Source organism: Typopeltis vanoorti, chromosome 19 (genome assembly GCF_054136105.1).
Source record: "Typopeltis vanoorti isolate ZY-2024b chromosome 19, IOZ_Tvanoo_1.0, whole genome shotgun sequence".
Taxonomy (NCBI): Eukaryota; Metazoa; Arthropoda; class Arachnida; order Uropygi; family Thelyphonidae; genus Typopeltis; species Typopeltis vanoorti.
In genome coordinates this window covers 66384722-66409855 of record NC_143567.1, presented here as the reverse complement: position 1 = coordinate 66409855, position 25134 = coordinate 66384722, and the positions used below count along the sequence as shown (strand labels likewise).

Below are 25134 nucleotides of genomic sequence, written 5' to 3'. Positions count from 1 at the left end.
AGATAGCATAAGTTTTCATTATTTAGTTTTATTTTATTTATATTTAGTATATTTAAAAGTTTTGTTTGTAATTGTTTGTACTTTTTACTTATATAGTTATACTCATTTATACTTATTTAGCGTTTAGTTGTGACGCTATTTTTGACACTAATTAGTGACACTATTTTGAATAAATGCAGCAGCAGAAGATAAATTGCAAATGGCATATCTCAAAGTCCTCCCCCATTTAAGGGCTCCATTTTGCATGATATCATACAGGATTTTGTAGCATGTGGATTTGCAGAATGTATGCATCCCGGCGGTTGTATATGTGGCAGGTGAGAGAAGGAGGAATACGTATATATGCAAAATGCAGACAATGGGAGGAACTTGGTGAGTTTGAGATGACTACAACTGACCTCGTTGAGACTATAACTAACCTTGTTGAGTCAGAGATGGGAGATTCTCCATGTAGAGAGATGAGTGGTATGATAGAAGGCAAGAGAAATATGAATAAAATAATGAGAGTGGAGAGTATGGAAAGGTTGAATGATTGTGAAGTTTTAGGAGATGGTCTCAATTGGGAGGATGAATGGCAAATAAGAGAGGCTGACTTACAGAGAGAGTGAGAGATGAGCTGAAAGAGCAGGTGGAATGTCTAGGGAATGAGATGAGAAGTGTGAAAGATGAGATTAGGCAAATGGAAGAGACGAATGCAAAGTGAATCAGAGTAGGAGTGAGAGAGAGAGTTATGGCAATGATAGAAGAGGAAAGAATAGGATAATTGGAAGAGAGGGAATGAGAGAGAGAGAGATATGGGAATGATAGAAGAGGAGAGAGGGAATGAGAGGAATGCAAGGGAGCATTGGAACCAGGGATAGAGTGATGTCAGGAAGGCAGGTAAGTAGGGGAGCACAGAGAGAAAATGTTAGAGGAGAGAGAGTGAGGGATGCATGTGAGCAATCGAGGAATAGGGTGGTAAGAGGTGTAATGTATGGGGATTCAATGATCTGTGGTGTTCAAGATAGGATGCATGAAGAGTGTTTGCTTGAAGGAATGATAGAAAGTGTGGCTATGGCAATTAAGGGGGGCAAAAGGGTGGATGAGATGATTGTGATGGTAGGAACAAATGAATTGAGTGGTATGTAAATTGGACAGCAAGAGATATGAGATTCTTGCTTGAGGTGGTACGAAAGATGACACTGAGAGGAAAGATAGTGTGCATGTTGCCTAGGTATGATAGGGACGAGCTGAGCAAATATTGAATAACATAATAGCTAGAATGTGCCAGAAGAGACGATTGGAATATGCGGATGATTGGAGGGTGTTTGAGGACAGAGAGGAATTGTATGTGAGAGACCGCTTGCATTTGAATGAGGAAGGATGTAGGCATCTGGAAAGATTGCAGTTCTGAATGAGTCAGTGTGTCCTAGGGTGGATAGTAGCAGTGGTGGCCTCTTGTGGGAATGGGTACTTGGGAGAAGGGGGATGATATCAGGTAATGCTGAGCCCAATGGAGTCTAGAGGAGATAATGCTGGGTATAAAAACAATGGCATTTTATGCTTTATACTAATGCCAGGAGTATCCGGAATAAAGGAGAAGAATTGGTGGTGCTGATAGCATCAACCTGGCCAAAGATTATTGGGACCACTGAGACGTGGTTGACAGAAGAGGATATAATCACAGGAATAGAAGTAGCTGGGTACAGCATTTTTCGGCAGGATAGGAAGGGAAAGCGTGGTGTGGAGTACTGCTTATGATAAGTGATGACTTATGTCCTCCAAGAGTGGAGGCTTTGGAAGGCAGTGACACTAATGATTTTGAAAGCACATATGGTGTGAGGTAGAGATGGGCAAGACAGGATATTTTGTGGGGTGTTCCTACAGACCAAGGAGCACAGAGGGTGAGGACCAGCAGATGTTCAGACAGTTGAATTTGGCAAGTGCAAGAAGAATGATTGTTATGGGAGATTTTAACTACAGCAGTATAAATTAGGAAGAGGAAGATGCATGTAGCAATAAGGGAATGGAATTTCTAGAATTCTTGAGGGACAAATGTCTTAGGCAACATGTAATAGAGGGAATAAGAGTTTTCAAGAGTTTTGGATTTGGTCATAGCATCGGAAGAGTTGATAATACCTAAGATGACATCTCTCCCACCAGTTGGAGAGAGTGACCATATGGTTTTGACTTGGAAGATGAATAGACATGAGAGAGTATCAAAAAGACGGGAACTATAAGGCAGATGATTATAATAGTCTTAGACGTCAACTTGGGGATGTTTCATGGAGAGAGGAATTGGGAGGACGGGATGTCATTAGTACTTGGAAAATTGTGAAGGAATATTTGTAAGCAGCAATACTAAGCTGTGTTCCATGAGTGAAGAAGAGGACACAATTTGGAATAAAGTGGATGACAAACAATATTAAACAGGAATTGCATGCGAAAAACAGGCTATGGAAGAGATATATGGATGCAGATGAAGATAAGATTCATGAAGAATATAGGAAACAGGCCAGGAAAGTGACTAGTATGGTAAGTAAGGCAAAACTGGAATATGAGAAAAGATTGGCCCTAAGATCCAAAGAAAATCCTAGGGAATTTTTTAGCTATGTGGCCAGTAGGAGAGAAATGACTGTGGAAGAATTACATTGTGGGATAAAATAAAAATGGGAATAGAGTGACTGATGCAGAGGACATAGTGGAATTGTTCAATGAACGCTCTATTGGAGTATTTCATCCTGGAGGAGTAAATTTTAATACAATAGGGAAAGGGCAGGTTCAAGGTTTAGAGGTGCAGGAGGAGAGTGTGTTCCAAATACTGAGTACTCTGTATGTCAGTAAAGCTGTGGGACTGGATGGTATTTCACCATGAGTTTTGTGAGAATATGTTAAAGAACTGACAGCACCTTTGACCTGACTTCGGGAAAGTAGCCCAGGGAATGGAAAGAAGGTAAGGTAGTGCCATTGCATAAAAGTGGTAGCAGATTGGAAGTGTCTAATTACAGTCCAGTTTGTGTGTCATCAGTAATTGTTAACATCTTGGAGAAATTAGTGAGTGACCATATACGGCATTGGGCAGATGAGGATAATGTTATCTGTGAGAGTCAATATGGATTTGCGAAGGGGCACTATTGTTTTAGCAATATGGTAATCTTTTATAATAAGGTTACAAGAGCAGTAGATGAGGGAAAGGCATATACTGCCATTTTCCTAGATTTAGAAAAATCATCTGACAGGGTGCCACATGATAAGCTGATATTTAAGTCGCAGCACGTGGGTCTGGATATCTGGTTGGTCAACTGGATTCAGGATTGACTGTCTAATACTGATGGTATCAGAGAGTTGTGTATGGTGGGGGCAGTTTCAAGGAGGCAGAGAGTTACAAGTGGGGTTCCACAGGGCTCAGTACTGGGACCTATATGTTTAACCTTTATATCAATGACATTATCAGTGGATTGCACGGGGATATTCTGTTGTTTGCGGATGATGCAAAGCTGGGAAGGGTTATTATTAATAGTGCAGATGTGGTAGCCGTGCAATAGAATTTGAATAAGCAGGACAGATTGACAAATGAATGGGGGTTCCGGTTTAATGCAGCAAAATGTAAGGTCTTGAGGTTTGGGACACTGCATACTCTATGGGAGGAGCTATACTGGAGGAAGTAGGGGAGACAAGAGATCTGGTGTTGATGATTGAAGGAAACCTGAAATTTAGGGGATATATTGCAAAGGTGGTGAAGGTAACACAGAGGGTTGCTGCAATAATGAGAAGGACACTGATATGCAGAGATAAAAGTGTTATCATTCCATTGTATAAGACTCTGATCAGTCCACACTTAGACTATTGTTCTCAGATTTGGTCCCCAGGATTTGAAGGGGATAAATTAATTGTGGAAAGGGTACAATGGCAGATAACAAAGATGGTGGATAGAAGAAGGAGAGGTGATATGATTGATACTTTTAAACTGTTGAGAGGTGGTTACAGGGTTGACACTGGGCAGTTCTTTCGCTTGGTTGAACAGCAGGAAGGAGTTATGACAAGGGGCCATCCCTGGAAGTTATGAAAGAAAACTGTGAGCAAGAGGGTGAGGAGTGGTTTCATTGCATGGAGGATGGTTGAACCATGGAATGCATTGCCTGATAGAGTGGTGAGAGCAAGAACGGTCAATGATACATTTTAGAGAATTGAATTTTCTGATGAGAATAATTTTGTTCTTTCTAAGAAGGTTTTCTAAGAAGAACGCTCTTGAAGTCCGTTTATCTACTTCTCTAGACTCTTCATCTTGGAGCAATTTAAAAGATTTCTGCGCTCTAAAAGCTTCTAATATCCAGAACTCTAACAAAATTATTCTCATCAGAAAATTCAATTCTCTAAAATGTATGCAGGATTGTCACACTTCCAAACTTAATTCTGCCTATTTAAAAAAAGTTGTAATTAATAATTCTTCCCATTCACTTTCAACGGCAGAAGAAAGTGTACTTGCTAAAGGTCTCAATTTTTTTATAGCTCCTACTTCAATACCTAAAGAACTATTCTTAACAAAGATAGAAAAAGCTGCATCCCTATTACCAATCCAAGAAGCAAACCTTCTTCATATGGAAGCTATTTTCACCATAAATCATGCAAGACCGCCTTCTGATAACATTTCTCATTCTGAGAGAGCAGCCATTAAAAGTTTGAGATACAATAATGACATCATTATTCTTCCTGCAGACAAAGAGAATGCTACTGTCATTTTAAATAGATCAGATTATCATAACAAAATTTTAGAACTACTAAACACTGACGCTTACTCTGAACTAAATAGTGATCCTACTAAAGAACTGCACAATAGGACCAACAATTTACTGAAAACCACCTCAGAGTTACCAAGAAACATCCGTCTTTCCCTTAGGTCATTTCATCCTCTAATCCCTAGGTTATATTGACTCCCTAAGATCCATAAATTAAACTCTCCTCTTAGACCTATCGTTGAAGGCATAAACTCCCCTACTTACAACCTCTCAAAATACCTCGCATCCTTTTTAAAAAACCTTTGTGGTACTTCCTTTTCTCATGTAAAAAATTCAGCTGATTTTGTCTCAAAAATTAAAGACATCAAACTCAACACATCAGATTTAATGGCAAGTTTTGGTATTGTTTCCCTCTTCACGAATGTCCCTACTCAAGAAGTTCTATACCTTCTCCAGAGGAAACTATCCAAGAAATTTTTCTCCTTACTTTCTCACTGTGTGAACTCAGGATACTTCAAATATGATAACAAGATTTATAAACAAAACTCAGGTTTAGCTATGGGCAGCCCGCTCTCTCCTATTCTTGCTGACATATTTCTTAAAGATTTTGAAGAAAAAGCTATTAATTCCTCACCTCTTAAACCTAAAGTTTGGTATCGTTACATTGACGATGTATTTCTCATCTGGGAACACAGTATCAACAACCTCAGCCTTTTTCTGGACCACCTCAACAAGTTTCATCAGAAAATCAACTTTACCTGTGAACTAGAATCCGACGAATGTCTTCCCTTTCTGGACTTAAAACTTATGAGATGCGCTGAGAACATCAAAATCTCCATTTTTAGAAAACCCACTCACACGGACAGATACCTTCATGCTTCTTCCCATCACTACCCTCCACAAAAGTTTGGTATTATTTCAACCCTGGCACATCGTGCCAGATCTTTATTAACAGATGAAGCTGAAATTGAATATGAACTCAATTTTCTTAAAAAGTCTTTCATTAACAATGGATTCTCTCTTAAAATGATTAATAAATTTCTCTCTGTCTACCACTCAACTGCTCTTGAAGATTCTTCTCCACCAAGAGGTTTTATTTCGTTACCATACATCAGCTCTCTCTCTCCCCGAAACTGGCAAAAATGCTTCAGAAATTCAACATTAGAACTTGCTTCACTATGTTCCCTAAACTTTGCTCCATACTAATCAGACCTAAAATGAAACATCTTCCTACTCAATATCCAGGAGTCTATAAAATTTTGTGTGATTGTGGCAAGCCATATTATGGCCAAACTGCTAAATCCATCCTTTTACGCATGGAGGAACATCAAAGAGACATTTCTTACAACAGAACCAGAGCCAGCACTCTCTCTAGTCACGTTCTCTTCTCCATCAACGCAGATGATGGCTGCCAACACGTCGTTGATTGGCATAAAACCTCTAATATCCATGTGTGCTATGATGAACTTGAAAGAAGAATAATTGAATCTAAAGAAATATCACTTGATTCGTCTCATATTAATAACAGCTTTAGCTATAATATCTCTGATGCGCACATTGCCACTGTCCAATACTGGCGCACTAATACCAGCTCACGCACGTAGTCAACTTCAGTTGGAACTCTAGCACGCATTCCTTTTAAATGTACTTGTTTTATACTAGATCTGTTAATGTATTTTTCATGTGTCTGTTATTTTTTATTTTATTCTTTGCCAATGATACCTGAAGAAGTTGTATTTCAACGAAACTAGTTGTATCTTAACAATAAATTTGTCATTCTCGGTATAAAGTCATTTAATTTCCTTTTATATATATATATATATATATATACTATAATATTCTATTCTAAACATGGGCAAACTTGGGATCTCATCATCATCATCAAATTCCTGATATGTATTCTTAGTGGGTATATAGGATATTACTACATGAAAAAATTACACCATTACTAAGATTCTGACCAACAATTTTCCTCCATATCAATCCGTTATCTGTTAAGATTCCAATATTATCAGATCTTATATTTCTGGCTTGTAAAGGTCTTTTTACTGTATCATTTTGGTCCTCTGGGTTTTTTCCATGCTAGCCTGACAAAGAATACTTGTTTTGCTAATCTTTCCTCTCCCAGTTTGTTTAAGTGACCATACCACCTGAGATTAGCTTTACTAACACATTCTTGAATGTTAACAATGGCAAGTTCTTTTCTAATATCCTCATTTTTAATGTGATACTGCCATTAATGGCATCTGTTCACTCCCATAATCTTTCTCAGAACGCTCATATATGTGGTCTCCAGTTTTTGATCAAGTGTTTCTAACCCAGCTGTCAGATCCATAAGTTAAAATTGGTTTGAATATCATCTTGTATACAGCTAATTTACTGTTTTGGCTAATTTCTTTCTTATTCCATATAAATTTATTCAGCTGACTTCCTACCATACCAGCTATACTAATTCTATTTTCTATTTCCATATTTAATTTACCATCTTCAATAAAAGTTGTGCCTAAATAAGCTAAAATGTTTTACTTATTCTATAGGTTCACCATTCAAGATTCAGTTGATATTTTCATTGTCTTTGTCTTTTTATTGCTGATTTTTCATACCAAATTTATTACAACAGCTATTCAATTTAGTCAGGGAATCTTGCAGACTTTTACAGATTTATTCAGAAGTATAACATCATCTGCGTAAAGAAAAGAGCTAAGATTAACATTACCAATTTTGATATCAGATTTAATACTACTTTCCTTCAGAATGTTATCCTTATAGATAATAAATAACAGTGGAGATAATGTGCACTTTTGTTGCACACCCAATTTTAGCTCATTTTAGCTCCTTGAAGTCTAACTGCTGACTTACAGCTTAAATAGAAACTATGTTTTGCTTCATATACTGACCCACTTACACAGTATAACTGTAGTGTTCTGAAGAGCTTTCCTCTTGCACTTTGTCATATGCCTTTTCCAGATCAACAAAAATTGAATACAAATCTCTGTTATATTCCCAAGAATTCTCAACTATTTGTCTTAAAGTGAAAATCTGATCCTGACAACTTCTGTTTGGCCTGAATCCAGTTTGTTCTTCACCAAGCTTCCCTTTCACACTTTTCTTAGTGTTTCTCGAGTATACTTGCATAAATCTTACCTGGAACACCCAGTAGGGAAATACCTGTGTAATTCTCACATTCAGTTATATTTCCCTTTTTATAGATGAGTACTATAAGAGCTCTACTCCAATCAACTGGAATTCTACCCTCTTACCAGGCCTTCTGAATTATGCAATGCAGCCATTGTAAAACTTTTATATCTCTATATTTTAGCGTTTCTGGGCGTATGTTGGCATGTAGGATGTAGTAGCTGAAGTAGGATGGAGTATGTTATCATCAGCAAAATTGTGGTTAGGATTACTGGCGATTTAGAGATCACCAGTCATTGCAGAATGACCACTAATCTCTATGTAATGTAATGTAATAATCAAATTTAGTACATTACATTACATTAATCATTCAGTTTATATTTCTTGTTAAAAATTCCATTTAATAGGAAAGAGAACTTTAATATAGTGAAATATGTAATTTTTATTTATACAATTTAATACTTATATTTAACAATGACCATATGTGGAAAGCGGATAAGAACCATATCACATTATTTAATGAAATTGAAATTTATATTGTACTTCAGATGATAAAAAAGCTAAAAGAAGTGAAAAAGTTCTTAAAGAATTAGAAAATATTGATGATGAAGCTGATCAAAATGGCATTCTTTTTGTAAAGACACGTGATGTAAATGCTGCTCATAAATATGGCATAAGGAAACTTCCATCCCTGGTGTTTTTTGAAAAGCAAGCTCCTACACGATATGAAGGTATGTATTTCCATTTAAGACTCTAGTTACATTTCCTGTTTTATCATTGTATTGATATTATTTTTAATTGGACCATTATTATCTGTACTGCCTCAAATATACATGAATTTGATCATAAAATCTTTATTAACTATTTAGGAGAAAAATCAAAATCAACTCTATATTTGTAGAGTTCATATTATGAAAAACAAATCTCATGTATGTTGAAAGTTTTTCCACTTGGTTATATTATAAATTAAAGATGCCAAGAAAAGGATTTAGAAAAAGGAGTTATTGGATAAAAAGGATTAAACCAAGAATATAATTTCTTGACATCTGTAATTTATAGATCTCACATTTATTGCTGCTGCATGATTCTTCTTTTTCTTCTTCTTCTTTGGCACTACAGCCCTATGTAGGGCTTTGGCCTCCCATTGTTTGGTTTCATAATTCACTACGAGGTGGGGTTGTCCCCCCCCCATGCTCACAACCATGTGTAATTGTCTGTGAAGCATTGTGTTCTTAAGACTGGCTTGCCTGCTTTGTGGGAGGAAAAACTCCATATAAACTGGGGAGAAAAACCCTGTAGCCCATGCCCAAGACCGGCTAACTTGGCTATGTCTGAGAAAGATCCTTAGCTCCTCACATTAGCGACGAGAATCGAATGCAGGACACTCCTTTCCCAGGCATATGGTTGCGGAACACATAACCACTTGGACGCTACTGCATGATTATATATTAAATCTGGGGAGAGATAGCATTTAGTGTTATGGAGGGGGGGTGAGATAGAATAAATGTTACATAAGATCACTGACTGGGACGCAGGACACTCCTTTCCCAGGCATATGGTTGCGGAACACGTAACCACTTGGCTAACTGTGCAGATGCTGCTGCATGATTAGATATGTTAAATCTGGGGAGAGATAGTATTCAGTGTGATGGGGGAGGAGGGAGATAGAATAAATGTTACATAAGATCACTGACTGGAATGAAATGTCCAGTAAGAAATACATGAGTATCTAGAGAATATTTACATCTACTTGTTTGTTATTAATGTCTACTAATTGTATACCAGTGGGAGTGTCATTCAGCAGTAAGGAGGAAGAAGATTGGCACTGGTCCCTTCACTTGTTCAAAAATTATGGACATTAGGATATCTTTACTAACTGTAGAATGTGATAAAATGTGAGAATTATAGCATTTTAAGGGAAGAATAGGATTGGGAAAGGGGTGCTGCTGATTACAGAAGAAGTGCACCCACCAAAAGTAGAAGTTTAGCATGAAGATAGCAGTTGGTTTGCATGTCTAGTGCAAGATGGAGTCCACCAAGACACACATGGAATTGTATGGTGTTATAGACTGGGAATGGAGATGAAGAGGAAGATTGAAATTAAATGTACAGGAAGTTAGCTCAGAATAGTAATCATGAGGTGATTTTAACTTACTGGAAAGATTTTTATTGGAGAAAGGAAAGAGAATTTATAAAATTACTGAGAGCAAATTACCTAAAACAGTATCATGAAGAAGAGGACCTGGTGTTGTTTTAAGAATGTCTGATGTGATGATGGCATTTTAGGATTTATCTATAATTAATGTGCCCAGTTTGTCCCAGAGGGAAGAATGATTTGGGAGATGACTAGCCATGTGGAGTTTTTTGTTGAAAATGGCTGTGGGATTATAAATTAGGTAAGTATAACAAACTTACAGGACAGCTTTAAGTATGATGTGGCATCTGGAACACTGCAAGAGAAAGAAATTGGCAGTGGAAAGTAAATGGTCAGGGAAGGGGGGGGGTTGCTTGAAGGAAGCAGAGTAAGTTTAGCTTTTTATTTATAATCCTGTTTACTGCCATTTCTAAATTACCATTTTGATTCTGAGTGGCTTATATCTTAATTTTAAAATTAAATTATTACTGAAACCAGACTAAAAATCAATTTGCAATAGATTAAACATATAACTTATCCTCTTAATTAATCCTATTATCCATTTTAAACTCATCTTCAGACATCTTTATGACTAAACAAAATATTTTTAATTTATGAAAAATGCAAATATATGCAACTTATATTATTGGAACATAACTGAACAAGTGCTAATATATTTCAGAACAAGAACATCACATAAATCATTTTCTCTATACTGCCCACCTCTGGACAAAAGTGGACATTTAGGCATTCTTTTTGGACAACAATCTATGATTTTAAGGAAGTGTCAGCAGTAAATTCACACAATAAGAAAATTAATAGAAACCTCTCCTAACTGTACAGCACAACATAAATCAAAAAATGTGATGCAATTTGAGAGCATTGCATCACAGTGCAAAAATAAAACATAAGCTGATATTTAAGTTACAGCACATGGGTTTAAATGTCGGGTTAGTCAACTAGATTCAGGATTGGCTGTCTGATAGGTATCAGAGAGTTGTGTATGGTGGGGCAATATCAAGGAAGCAGAAGGTTACAAGTGGGGTTCCACAGAGCTCAGTACTGGGAACCTGTATTGTTCAACCTTTATATTAATGACATTGTCAGTGGATTGCAAGCAGATATTCAGTTGTTTGCAGATGATGTGAAGCTGGGAAGGGTTATTACTGTGCCACATCTGCACAGTAATAGTGCAAATGTGGCAGCTCTGCAAGAGGATTAAAATAAACTAGACAGATTGGCAAATGAATGGGGGTGTCGGTTTAATGCAGCAAAATGTAAGGTCTTAAGGTTTGGGACACATCGATGGGATGCTACATACTCTAGGAGGAGTTATACTGGAGGAAGTAGGAGGATAGGTATCAGAGAGTTGTGTATGGTGGGGCAATATCAAGGAAGCAGAAGGTTACAAGTGGGGTTCCACAGAGCTCAGTACTGGGACCTGTATTGTTCAACCTTTATATTAATGACATTGTCAATGGATTGCAAGCGGATATTCAGTTGTTTGCACAGTAATAGGAGAATAAAAGAGCTGCCACATCTGCACTATTACTGTGCAGATGTGGCAGCTCTGCAAGAGGATTAAAATAAACTAGACAGATTGGCAAATGAATGGGGGTGTCGGTTTGATGCAGCAAAATGTAAGGTCTTAAGGTTTGGGACACATCGATGGGATGCTGCATGCTCTAGGAGGAGTTATACTGGAGGAAGTAGGGGGAGACAAGAGATCTGGGGTTGATGATTGATAGAAACCTGAAATTCAGGGGACATATTGCAAAGGTGGTGATAACACATTGCTGCAATACTGAGAAGGATGCTGACCTGCAGAGATAAAAGAGTTATTATTCTGTTGTATAAGACCCTGATCAGGCCACACTTGGGCTATTGTTCTCAAATTTGGTCCCCAGGATTTGAAGGGGATAAATTAACTGTGGAAAGGGTACAGAGGCTGATAACAAAGATGGTTTCAGGACTGTACAATATCAGTTATGAGGATCGACTGAGGGAATGTGGACTGCAGAGTTTGGTGAATAGAAGGACAGATGATATGATTGAGACTTTTAAACTGTTGAGAGGCAGTTACTGGGGAGTTCTTGCACTTGGTGGAACAGTGAGAAGGATGAAATGGCAAGGGGAAATCCCTGGAAGTTACAAAAGGAAGCTGTGAACAAGAGGATGAGGAGTGGTTTCTTTGCTTGGATGGTGGTTGAACTGTGGAATGCATTGCCTGAGAGAGAGTGGTGAGAGCAAGAATGGTTAATGAGCTCAAGGAGTGGTATGATAGACTTTGTATTTCCTAAGAAGGACCTCCCATGATGAGTCTGTTGACTCCATGAAGGCCTGAATAATAATAATAATAATAACTAATGGCATGCACTTCTCAAGAATGATATGTTGTTATGAATGCAACATGTATAGTGGCTAATATGGAGAGTGTTTGTGGAGAGACTGAATAGGAGATGAGGATATGAATATGGATATGTGAAAAGCGTGATATTCTGTTGGACTTCAAATTATTGGTAAATGCCAAACTGGCGAATGAAATGAAAGAGTGTGTAATTATGGGAGCAAATGCCCATATGAAAATTAAAATGGAACTGATTCCAAGGGAAAATGATTGTATAAATCACAGAATTGGAGGGAGCGGAACTATGTCTGTGAAAGGAATTTTAGCTGAACAAACGAAAGTGAATGACTGACGAAAAGATATTTAACAACAATGATGTTATTCTGAAAGTCAAAAGACTGAATGAAGTAGATTCATAGATCAGTAAAGGGATTAAGTATGAAATTTGGAAGGATAGGATATTGTGGAGGCAGCACAAGATGAATAATGGTAGCAATCAACTGCTTGAGGAGTATAAAGAGCAGGCTAGGAAGGTGAGCCAGTCGATAAGAATAGCAAAACTACAGTTTGAGCAGAAATTAGCAAATCACTCCAAGAAAAAATCCTAGTATTTTTCAGATATGTGTCATGTAGAAGGAAGAATGATGATGTTAATGGATGAAAGTGATAGAATAGTAACTTCTGCAGAAGACATCATTGAGGTATTCAATTTAAAAGGGTGCATCCTCATCAGGGTGGAATAATGAGCAACTTAAGTGTAGAGGACATAGGAGAGGATGGCTTAATTGTGAGTGAGCAGGAGGTATTTGAGGAAATAAATAATGTTACTTGATGTTAATAAGACCAGGGCCAGCAGAAGCAGGCATATGGGTGGCGATACGAATTGGGCGCCGGGGCACGGGTCATAAGTTCATTTTTAAGAAACAAAATTTTTATCATAAAAACAAAAAATTCTTAGAATGATCAATATTAAAATAAATAAGGCCAGATACACCAAATAAACATTTTTAAAAAATTGTATATTGCCGGCTGTTTACAATTTTGCAGTGAGAGCAGGCTAAATGCTTGCCTCCAGAATCTAAAGTGAAACGGTTTTTATGCACAGAAATGAATTTTCATACAAAACATTTGTTGCTATGTAACCAGTCATATGGTACTGTAAAAACTCGATTGTAGCTTAAATATTCCAAAGCACATTACATTCGATTGTTTACTTAGGTTAAGTCCCATGTGAATATTGTAAAAATAAACTTAGTTTGTCTCTGTATAGTTTGTTTTAGATGTTATTATAAATAACACTCTGGAAGTTAACTGTATATACTGCTTTAATAAGAATATGTTAGAGTGTTAAAAACAAAGGTAATGCTTATATCGCCGAGGCTGCATGTAATAGATCTACATGGCGGCATTAGAAAGATTGTTATTAAAATTTGTTTGTATGAGAAAGGCTTGCAGGCTCTAAGTGTAAACATCTGCTAAGTCAGTCAGAAAAGTTCAAACAACTTTCCAATGACCGGCAACTTACAATTAAAAGAAAACGGAGGAGAACAAAAGACGTGCCAAACTTGAAACTTAAGATGAAAGAATCATACTGATTTTTTGGGGGTTGCCAAACTTCATGCAAGGTCTCAGAGGAGGTATAATAAAAAGGGACTGAAGCAAACAGAAGGGGCTGCATGGATCCAGAGATTGCTGCAGAAGTAGGGGGGGGGGGGCGGTTCTAGAGACGTCCACAGAGAGACAGGAGAGGCTGCCTGGTTCCAGACGCTGTCAAAGAGGAGGCAGCTCGGTTCCAGACATTGCTAAAACTGCCTGGTCCCAGATGCTGCCGAAGAGAGACAGAGCTGCTCGGTTCCAGACATCGTCAGAGAGCATCCCAGATCCAGACGTCGGTTGAGAGAGGAGTTTTCCACTTCCAGAAAGGAGCTTCTCCAGAAAGGAGGTTTGAGACATCGCTAGAGAGAAACGACTTCTAGGCCACAGACAGGGCTTTCAAATTGCCGAAAGGCGAAGTCCCAAACGCTGTAGAAGAAAAAAGTTTCCAGTCCAGAGGGATCCTGATTGACAGTTGACAACAGTTTCATTTTTCTTGGAGGCGGCATTTTCAGTTTCTTAGAGGTGGCAATTCAAGCTACTTGAGACGGCAATTCAAGCTACTTGAGACGGCAGACGTCCAGGCATTTTCGGCGAGCCCAAGTAGAGGAGAAAAGGCGAGGCAAATTTCCCAAAGTACCTTCGCTCGTAAGTTTTTCTTTTTGCCGTGGGAGAATAACATTTTTCCGGAACTGTACGAGTCCCGCTACATTCCCAATTGATATAGCCGAAGCCAAATTTCCAGATGAAGATCTGAGGTGAAAGTATTGCCATAGAACTTTTAGTGAAAGATTTTTGACTAATTGTGAGATACAGAGCCTTTATAAGTTCAAACTTTTATATAATTCCTCTTATAGTTGTATTAGAAAGACTTTTAAGATATATGTTTAATGTTTAATAAGGTTAAGAAGTGTCCTTAAGAGAATGAATTGGCATGTTAGAAGTTAATATTAAATTTGTAAAGATAACTTAAGAGAGAGATTTAGGTAACCTCTTTGCGAGTAAGCTTGGAGTTTAATAAGTAAAATTTGTAAACTGAGAGTAGATAACGTTTTGTGTTAAAGAAAGTATTTTAAAGTTGAAGAAAAAAGGTTCTAAATTTTACTAAAGAGTTTTTATTGAAGGATAGAGAAAGCAATCTCCTTAATGTTTAAATTCGTGTACATTTCATAGTAATGTAAATAAATGTTATGTGACTTTCTTGTAAACATAGCACGTAATAATATAAACAAAGATTTTGAGAAAGCATCCACAACTACATTAGAATAACGGAGAATAAAGTATAAAGTAAAGAAAAATGACATCACAAGTAATTAATAGAAATTACAAGTATACAAAGTTAAAATAATAATAAAATTTTACAATGTCACAGTAACGACAGGATAGTAACAGTAGATTTATAACAATATGCATCTCAATAGGCTACTGACAGTAGCGCAGTGTGGACTATTGTTTCGTCTCTGTGTCATGTTGTGTAATAATTTCTTGTGGGTATAAAATAGAAATGGAATCAAAAATTAAAAAAAAAGTTATCTGGTGTACAAAATCATTAGCGTCATGCTGCAAAAGAAGCAGATATTAAGAAACAAACTGGGGCTCTTAATAAATTTGTTAAATTATTAAAATATTGTGATGCAGATTGTAACCAACTCGATACATCAGAAATCAGAGTTGCAGAACCGTGCCCATCATCCAGTTTGAATGAAATTTCTATTACAACTGTTGAAGAAGATAACAAGACGCAGGATTTAAGTGAAAAACAGTTAGGAGAAGATTTAGTTGTAGTTGACCACGAAACTAACACATTGTTAGTCTCTGTAAATTTAGAAGATCCAGGTGAATGGGGAAATATTGATGAAAAATTACGAGTTGTTTTAATTGAAATGGGGCCTGTTCAAAAGAAAAATATAATATATCCCAGAGATACATATGGTAGTAAATTTGGCGACACGTATTATAATAGAAAAATGGAAAATGGGGAGCTCGTGCCAAGAACATGGCTCATTTATTCCAAAACTTTAAATTCTGTTTTCTGCTTTTGTTGCAAACGTTTCGCACCTACTGAATCAAGTAGTCTTGTAGAAGGTTATAACGATTGGAGAAATGTAAGTACAACTTTGCATAGACATGTGACTAGTTTAGCTCACATGAAAAATTTCTTAAAATGGAAGGAACTTGATAAAAATTTAAAAAACAAAACTACTATTGATTGCCAGACTCAAAGCATGTATGAAATGGAAAAGAAACATTGGACGAGTGTTTAAAACGCTTGATTGAAATCATAAAATTCCTTGGTAGCCAAAATTTAGCCAAGCTAAATATTGGCTACCAAAGGAATGGGATGACCTGGGATCAAGAGGAAACAGTTGGAATTGAAGAGGGTTCTAAAATGAATAAGCAGAAAGGGAAATGGTCCCAGTAGAGCATGGAGAGATCACATCGAATGAGCATAATCGGTGGAACTAACTGTAGATCCAGGTCATCTCTACCTACAGGAGTTGACAAACGGTGTGCCACCTTTTTATTAAATTACTCTGGATTTAGAGAAAGATGTTGAAAGTTTATATTTCACTTGGTTAGACTATAATAAATTTAGTTTAATTCTTTATCCAAGTGTGAGCAAACAAAGTTTGTGCCTGAAAGTATCTTCAGGACTGGGGTAAGGTGGTACAACACCAGGCAACTTGTTGCAAAGGTGGAGCAAGCTAACATCACTCCTATCTCAGTATCTCCCATAATGCAAAACACATCTCCTTTTGTCACAAGGAGATGGGTTTATTTGTTACACTCATTTCTTATGTGCCCTCTGTTACATACTGTCTGAGGTAGTTATCCCTCAAAAACTCAAGAAACTAGATGTAGATAAGACTGTGGGACTTGATAATATATCACTACGTATTCTGAAGGAATATGCCAGGAAGTTGATGCTGGCCTTGAAATATTTTTTTAATACAAGTCTTACACTGGTACAGTTCCTAAGGAGTGGAAGGAGGGCAAGATTGTGCCACTTCATAAAGGAAGTGATAGAACTCAAGCATTAAACTATATGCCTATCTGTGTGTGTGAGGTGTTGTAGTTAAGTTGTTGGAAAAGCTTGTGAGAACTGGGTTTCAGAATTGGGTCGACAACAACGGTATTATCTTTCATGGACAGCATGAATTTACTAAAGGGAGGTCATGTTTTAGTAATCTACTTATTTATTAAAATAAGATGACTGCTTTCATGGACAGAGGAAAAGGATACACAGTAATATACTTAGATTATGCAAAGGCTTTTGATAGATTACCGCATGATAAGTTGATAGTCAAACTGGAGTGGATGGTGTTGGATATTAGATTGGTGCAGTGGATTGGAGACTGGCTATCTGATAGGTATCAACAAGTTGAGTATGGGGGAGCGATATCCAGGAAAAGGAAAGTTACTAGTGGTGTGCCTCAGGGATTTGTTTTAGGGCCATTGCTGTTTAACTTGTATATTAATGATATTAATATACAAGGTTGGATGGGTATACACAGTTGTTTGCAGATGACACAAAGTTGGGAGAAACCATGAAGAGTAGAGAATATGTTGTGGCCTTACAAGAAGGCTTGAATAAATTGAGTGATTGTGTGATTGGGTGCATAAATTGATTTCAGTTTATGCTTATTGAGGATATATTGTCGGAGGTAGAGGAAATAAGAGATCTGGGTGTGATAGTGGATAAGGATCTGAAATTTAGTGGACACAGCCAAAATTGTGACGACAACACAAAGGCTTCTGGGAACAATGCTGCGGACACTGACTTGTAAAAGTAGGGAGATTCTTATTCCATTTTATGAAGCTTTGATTAGGCCACGCATGGACTATTATGCCCAGATTTGGTCACCTGGATTTCAGAAGGATGAAGAGATGTTGGAAAGGGTCCAGAGGCAACTGACTAAGGTAGTTTCTAACCTCTGGAATGTTGAGTATGAGGAAAGATTGAGAAGATGCAACTTGCAGAGTCTAGTGGATAGGCGGAAGAGAGGAGATATGATAGAGAACTACAAGTTATTAAGGGGTTGTTATAAGGTCAGTGCTGGAGAGAATCTCCCAGTATATTCTGTAGAAAATAGTGGGAGATCAATGGAGAACCAGAGGTCATCCCTGGAAACTGTACAAAGAAGGTGTGAGTAGGGGAATGAGAAGCAGGTTTTTTTCAAGCAGGTTTGTGAAAGATTGGAAGGCCTTGCCTGAGAAGTGTGGTGTCTGCAGGGAATTAACTTCAATTCTCACAAGGTTATTGCTACAGTTACAGAAATATCCCCACTTGGGTGATAGACTTTTTAAAAGTGATCACTCAGTAACTCTACTATTACATCTGAATTGGTCACCTCAGTACCAGCACCACGCATTGAGGTTATCCTTCCAGTCATTCTTACTTTTACTTGCCACATAGCGGAAGAACTCTTTGGGATTACGCTTAATCTCCTTGGCTAAGGTCTTCTCATAATCTGATTTAGCTTTTCTTACTATGCTGGTAACCTTCCTATCTTGAGTGTTGTACTGCCCATGGGTGTACTGATCGCCTTTATCCTTGTAAATTCTCCATAACCTTTTTGTTTTTTTGCAGATTAAGCCTAATACTAGTACTCATCCATCTATCACCTACCTTGTTTGTCTTCCTGACCATGGGAGTACATTCTGATATTGCCTTCCTCAGATACCCACTGATTTTTTCCCATGCACTGCTAACATATTTCCCCTTCAATATGTTCTGCCATGGGATGGCTGTAAGCTCACTCCGAAGCTTGTTATAATTACCTAACCTGTAGTTCCATATCCCTTCTGTAGATAGAAATCCACAAATTTTGCAACCTCCCAAGTCAATACCACATGATTGCTCTCACCAATTGGAGGTAACGAGGACACCTTGCTTATGCATATGTCCTCTGAACCTATGACCAGAGCGAACACTCTCACACCACGAGTCCCTTCAGTTATGTACTGTTTCAAGTAATTATCTCTTAGAAGGTGTATGAATTCCATTTCCTTTTTGCCACGTAATATTTCCTCCTTCCAATTGATATCACCATAATTAAAATCCTCATAATAATTACTAAACCTGCACTCATTGCACTAATTTGCTGATGCACGAATTCAATATCACCCCCTGACCTATAGCAGCAACCAACTATATATTTGATTGCGTTGGTCACTATTTCACACCAGACCGCCTCAAATGTACTATTATTCACATGTCTATCATCTTGATATACTACTTTCTTTGGCTGCAACTCATCAGCTATCATCAGCAGTACTCCTCTCGCTGTTCTATCTCCTCTCTCCTCCCTGAAAATACTGTACCCATCACATTCAATTCCAGTGACCACATCTTCTGCTGACAGCCAAATTTCACTAATGCCTACAACTTTTGGTGAGATTGCACTGACTAATGCCAAAAATTCTTCCCTCTTATTTCGAATGCTTCTTGCATTAATATACAAAAATTGCAGATTACCTTTAGTTCTTGTACTACCAGCTTTAGAACTGATATACATTCTACTAATTTCAGTAGTCCCATACCGATTTTTATCCACTCTATTCTTCAAATTATTCCGCGAAAAAGGATCAACAAATATACATTCACTGCATAAGTTTCTCCCTTTTACAATTTTAGGTTCTCTGCCCATTTACTTCAACTTGTTCAGAAAACAGTAACTTCTTCAAACGTTTATGACCTTCCATGTTCAGATGCAATCCATCTCTTGCATACAGCTATCTTTTGCCTTCAATCACACTCCAGACATCGACAAATTCTGGACCTCTTTTTTTGCACATTCTTGCAATCATATCATTCATTATCATCGCTCGTCTACTTAACTCGTAATTTTCAAAACGAGGTAGCACACACACTTTTCTTCTTCATGATATCTAGCAATCTTCTTAAATCTTTTGCTACTCGATTAATACTACCACTGAGGTCATTTGTATCCACCATAACTATCATTTTTTCTGCATCATGCCCTCTCTTTATTGCTAAAGTCACTTTCTCTATTGTTCTGCCAGACAAGCACTCCTCAGGCATACTGCTCTCCATACCCTTAATCATTGAATCACCATATATTATATCACTCATAACTTCATTCAAACCCATACAAGTGTCACTCATGGCCTCATTTTCTACACTATTCAGTATGATTCTCCCAGTTTCATTACTTTCCTTCAACACTCTTTTACTTATTCCCTCACTTTCACAACATCTCGTTTCTTCTAGATCTGGTGTGCTTTCATTCTGTTGACTCCCAATCACTTCCATAATATTCATTACTTCATCATTCTCTAAAGTCTCTCCCTTACTTAAACCTGTTCTAGTTAATTCAGCTGAAGTAATCTCCATAGTCCTAATTTCTCGATTTAATACAGTTAACTCAGTCTTCATGTCCTGAACCTCCTTACTGAGCACTTCCAATTCCTCTTACAGGGGATGAAGGTCACTTTTCATTTTCGCGAACTCCTGCCGAAGCTCTTCTGCTATGGTCCCGCTATTTGCTTCCATTCCCAGTTCCTCTAGTCTATCTACACACTTCTCACATACACTGACATTTTCATTCTTCTTGTTTAGCCAAACATTCCATGGATCCTTCACATTCCTTGGACCATACATATAGCAGTTCCGCAAATGCATCCACTCCGAAAAATCCAAGGCAGAGCTAGACATTCATGCAGAAGTCCTCCATGCTGCCGACATATGTCTCTTTGTGGATGCCATCTTTAGATGCTGAAGCAGTGCAAGAAACAAGTAGCGAAAACCCAATATAAACAACAAAGTTTCAACAACAACATCACTGTTGGACACTTGTATCCAACTAAAGCACAATTTGAGACAAAAAGCCTCACTATACTTCAATTTAAAGCACTTTTTCTAGTATAGCTCAAAACGACCACTATGTTCACTTGTGACACTAGCGCCATGTTTCTGTATAACTAACTTTGTACAGTCCTGATATCTTTTTTATTATCTGCCTGTGCACCTTCTGCAGGGTTTCTTTGATAGACTGCCATATGACAAGCTGTTAAATAAATTGAAAGAGTTGTGATTGGATAAAGACAACTGATGTGGATTGGTAACTGGCTGTCAGATAGGTATCAGAAAGTTGTATATGGGGGCAAGTCACTAGTGGTGTGCTGCAAATTTCTTTTGTATTCGTGCCATTGTTGTTCAGCTTGTATATTAATGATTTTGGGATGGGTTTAACTGGTGGCATGTAACTGTTTGCAAATGATGCAAAATTGGGAAGAACAATGCAGGTGTTATAGCTTTCATGTTATAGCTGTCATAGCCTAACAGGAGGCCTTGAATAGAATGTATGAAGGGGCAGGTAAGTGGAACTTTCAGTTCACTGTTGCAAAGTATAAGGTTTTGAAATCTGGTAAGTAATGATCAGATGCAAAGTATATGCTTGGTAGGGCAACTTTGAAGGAGATGAGAGACCTGGGAATGGTGGTGGATGGACAAGGATTTGAAATTCAGAAGCAATACTGCACAAGTTGTGAAGTCATCTCATCAGATATTCACAATGATTTAAAGGACCTTAACGTGCAGAAATAGAGAGGTTATGACTAAACATTCAACATGTAAGCCACAGTAATTAAATTTTTAATAAGTAAATATTTCATCCTAAGTATCTTAGGATATCATCAGTACAGTTATTACAAATTAGTAAATTTGTAATAACTAGGAATACTAGGAATAACATACAGTTAGAGCGCATGCTTACAATGGAATCCCACTACCCACGCAGAAGCATGTTATAGAATTAAATTAAAATGTACTGATAAAATTGGATATAATTAGAAATAAATTAGATTAAAATAAAATAAAATAACAAATAAATTTATTTTATACAATTGAGGATGACAATTTTCCAGACTTTAGGGATAGCAAGAATGCCATTACGGTTTAAATTGGGTCTGTGATGTATGGCCTCAGCACTTTCTTTATATAAATGCTCATGTTTATATAAGGATCTATGTAGAAGTTTGGTGTTTTTCCATTGGATCCTATGGTTTGGGTTTTCAACTCCTTGTTATGCAAAGCCAGATTGGTGCAGTTTGATAACACAGATATGGTCTTGATGTTCAGAGATGCATTTACTAATAGATCTTCCTGTCTGTCCATAGTAAGACATATTACAGGAACACGGAACTTTGTAAATGCCAGGTAGCATCAAAGGTGAGAGTTTGTCTGTAGGAGGAAGTAGCAAATTGTAGATCCGGTTGATTGGTTTGTAGGTGGCAGCAAGTTTGAATTTCTTCATAATTTTTCAGACATTCGGAAATGCATTTGACATATGGTATGGTATGGGAGTCCTACGGTCTTGTTCTTGTCTAGGTTGATGTGTAGGGAAGTGGCTGATGTTTTTTAAGTTGTTTTTTGATTGTATCCATTTCATATGACTTTATTTTTTATGATTTTTAATTCTTGGTTTAAAGATTCTTTGGAGGAACAAAATCTGTGTGCTCTGGATACTAATGATTTTATGATGCCATATTTTTGAGAAGGATGGTGAGCCAATGAATTGTGAATGTAACAACCTGAAAACGTTGGTTTACGATAGAACAGAAATGGAGATGGAGCCATCCTTTTCGTTGGATGAGTTAAATGATGATTTTTTTCTGGTGTGAATTTCATGCGAGAATGAAGATTGTTGATTATATCTAGAAAAGAGTATAATTCTTGTTCAGAATGACTTCAGACTGCAAAGACGTCATCAACATATCTTAGCGAAATTTTTGGTTTAGGTTCAAGCGTGAAAATTTTTTCTTCAAGTATTCCAGAAAAAGGTGGTAACGGAGAGCCCATTGCTGTTCCTTTCTCTTGCTTGTTAATTTTTTCTTTCCATGTGAAGTATCCAGATGTAATAACAAATTGAATAATTCTACAATATCGGATGGAAATTTTTGAGTAACAATTCTGTTGTCTCCTTGTGGGAAATATTAGTGATGAGGGAGTATGCATTTCTATCTAGAAGTAATAAATTCATTGCCTTGTTTCGTTGATGTATACCTTGCTTACAAATCATGGTAAATGTAGAAAAAGGCATGCATCAGAGATTTAAATACAGATTATTATTATTATTATTATGGTGATTATTACTATTATTCAGGCCTCCATGGAGTCAAAAGACTCATCGTGGGAGGTCCTTTCTAAGAAACACAAAGTCTATCATACCACTCCTTAAATGCATTGACCGTTCTCACTCCCACCACTCCATCAGTGGGAGCGAGATCATGAACATGACATGGCCCCTTGTCATGACTCCTTCCCGCTGTTCAACCAAGCGAAAGAACTCCGCAATGTCAATCCTGTAACCACTTCTCAACAGTTTAAAAGTCTCAATCATATCACCTCTCCTTCTTCTATCCACCAAACTCTGCAGTCCACACTCCCTCAGCCGATCCTCATAAATAACACTCTACAGTCCTGAAACCTTCTTTGTTATCTGCCTCTGTACCCTTTCCACAGTTAATTTATCCCCTTCAAATCCTTGGGACCAGATCTGAGAACAATAGTCTAAGTGTGGTCTGATCAGAGTCTTATACAACAGAATGATAAATCATGTATGTTGAATTTTTTCTTGACAATTATTCATAAGACTATTACACTTTTTTTATATATAATTTTTGTCAAGTAGCTTTATTTTATCCTCCTACATGTTTCGCCAATATTTTCTATTGGCATCCTCAGGGAATATAAACTAGTAAGCTAAAATGAAGGTTACAGACTAGGTTATAACTGATGGTTCTAATTCGTACAAAAAATTGGTATTGTGCGTCTTTTTTTTTTTTTTCTTTTTTTTTTTTTGTGGATGTCTTGTTAACGCGATTTATTTGTTATGGCTCATGACGTAATTGTAATGAAAGTTCATTTCTTTGAAGTTTAATAATCTGATAAAAGTTTTCCAAATTTCTGGTAAAATTAGACCTTGATTCTTGTTTAGGTTTTCATTTTTACGGGCGACTGTAGCTGCTTCTTTAAAGGTTCTTGAATGGTAGTTATCTTCTATGTATGGCATAAGGCTCTTATCCTACTCAATGTGATGGTTAGTAGAGGCAAAGTGGCATGAAAGGCCTGAAATGTCTTGTCTGTTATTTCTGACACATCCTATGTGTTCTTTCTTTCTCGTTTCAAAGCTTCTAGATGTCTGATTTACGTAACTAATACCACATGAGCAAGGTATATTATATACTCCAGAGTACTTGTAGAATGGGTGAGGATCTTTCGGTGATCTTAAAAATTTCCGAATAGTGTTGATTGGTTTGAATGCCACTCTGACCTTATGTGGTTTTAATAGGTTAGCTAGTGGCATTCAAACCAATCAACACTATTTGGAAATTTTCTGCTGGCCTATGTCTTAAAGTCTTCATGCATCTTCTCTTCACCTGTCTCCTTATATCTCTTCCATAGCCTGTTTTTTGCATGCAGTTCCTGTTTAATATTTTTTGTCATCCACTTTATTCCAAATTGTGTCCTCTTCTTCACTCATGGAATACAGCTTTCCATTGCTGCTAACAAATATTCCTTCACAATTTCCCAAGCAATAATGATATCCTGTCCTTCCAATTCCTCCCTCCATGAAACTTCTCCAAGTTGACGTCTAAGACTATTATAATCACCTGCTTTTTAATTCCACACGTTCCCGTCTCATTGATACTCCTGCATGTCTATTCATTTTCCAAGTCAAAACCATATGGTCACTCTCTCCAACTGGTGGGAGAGATGTCATCTCAGTTATTATCAACTCTTCTGATGCTATAACGAAATCCAAAACTCTTGAAGCCCTTGTTCCCTCTGTTACATGTTTCCTAAGACATTTGTCCCTCAAGAACTCTTGAAATTCCATTCCCCTTATTGCTACATGCATCTTCCTCTCCCCAATTTATACTGCTGTAGTTAAAATCTCCCATAACAATCATTCTTCTTGCACTTGCCAAATTCAACTGTCTGAACATCTGCTGGTCCCCACCCTCTGTGCTCCTTGGTCTGTAGCAACACCCCACTAAATATCCTGTCTTGCCCACCTCCACCTCACACCATATGCTTTCAAAATCATTAGTGTCACAGCCTTCCAAAGCCTCCGCTCTTAGAGGACATAGGTTGTCACTTATCATAACTAGTACTTAAACTGAACATATTTGGTCGTTTTATAATTAAAATACAAGCTTATTTAATACTGGCCATTTACAAA

General features: G+C 37.3%; 1 protein-coding gene across 1 annotated transcript in view; it reads left to right on the top strand.

Moving 5' to 3' along the window:
• The window catches only part of LOC150096202 (uncharacterized), an 881296-nt gene that overhangs the window by 429211 nt on the left and 426951 nt on the right, over positions 1-25134 (top strand). The window contains exon 15 of the mRNA XM_090409004.1: positions 8399-8581. Within this exon, the coding sequence (XP_090265130.1) occupies positions 8399-8581 (183 nt within the window). The remainder of the gene's footprint in view (positions 1-8398; positions 8582-25134) is intronic.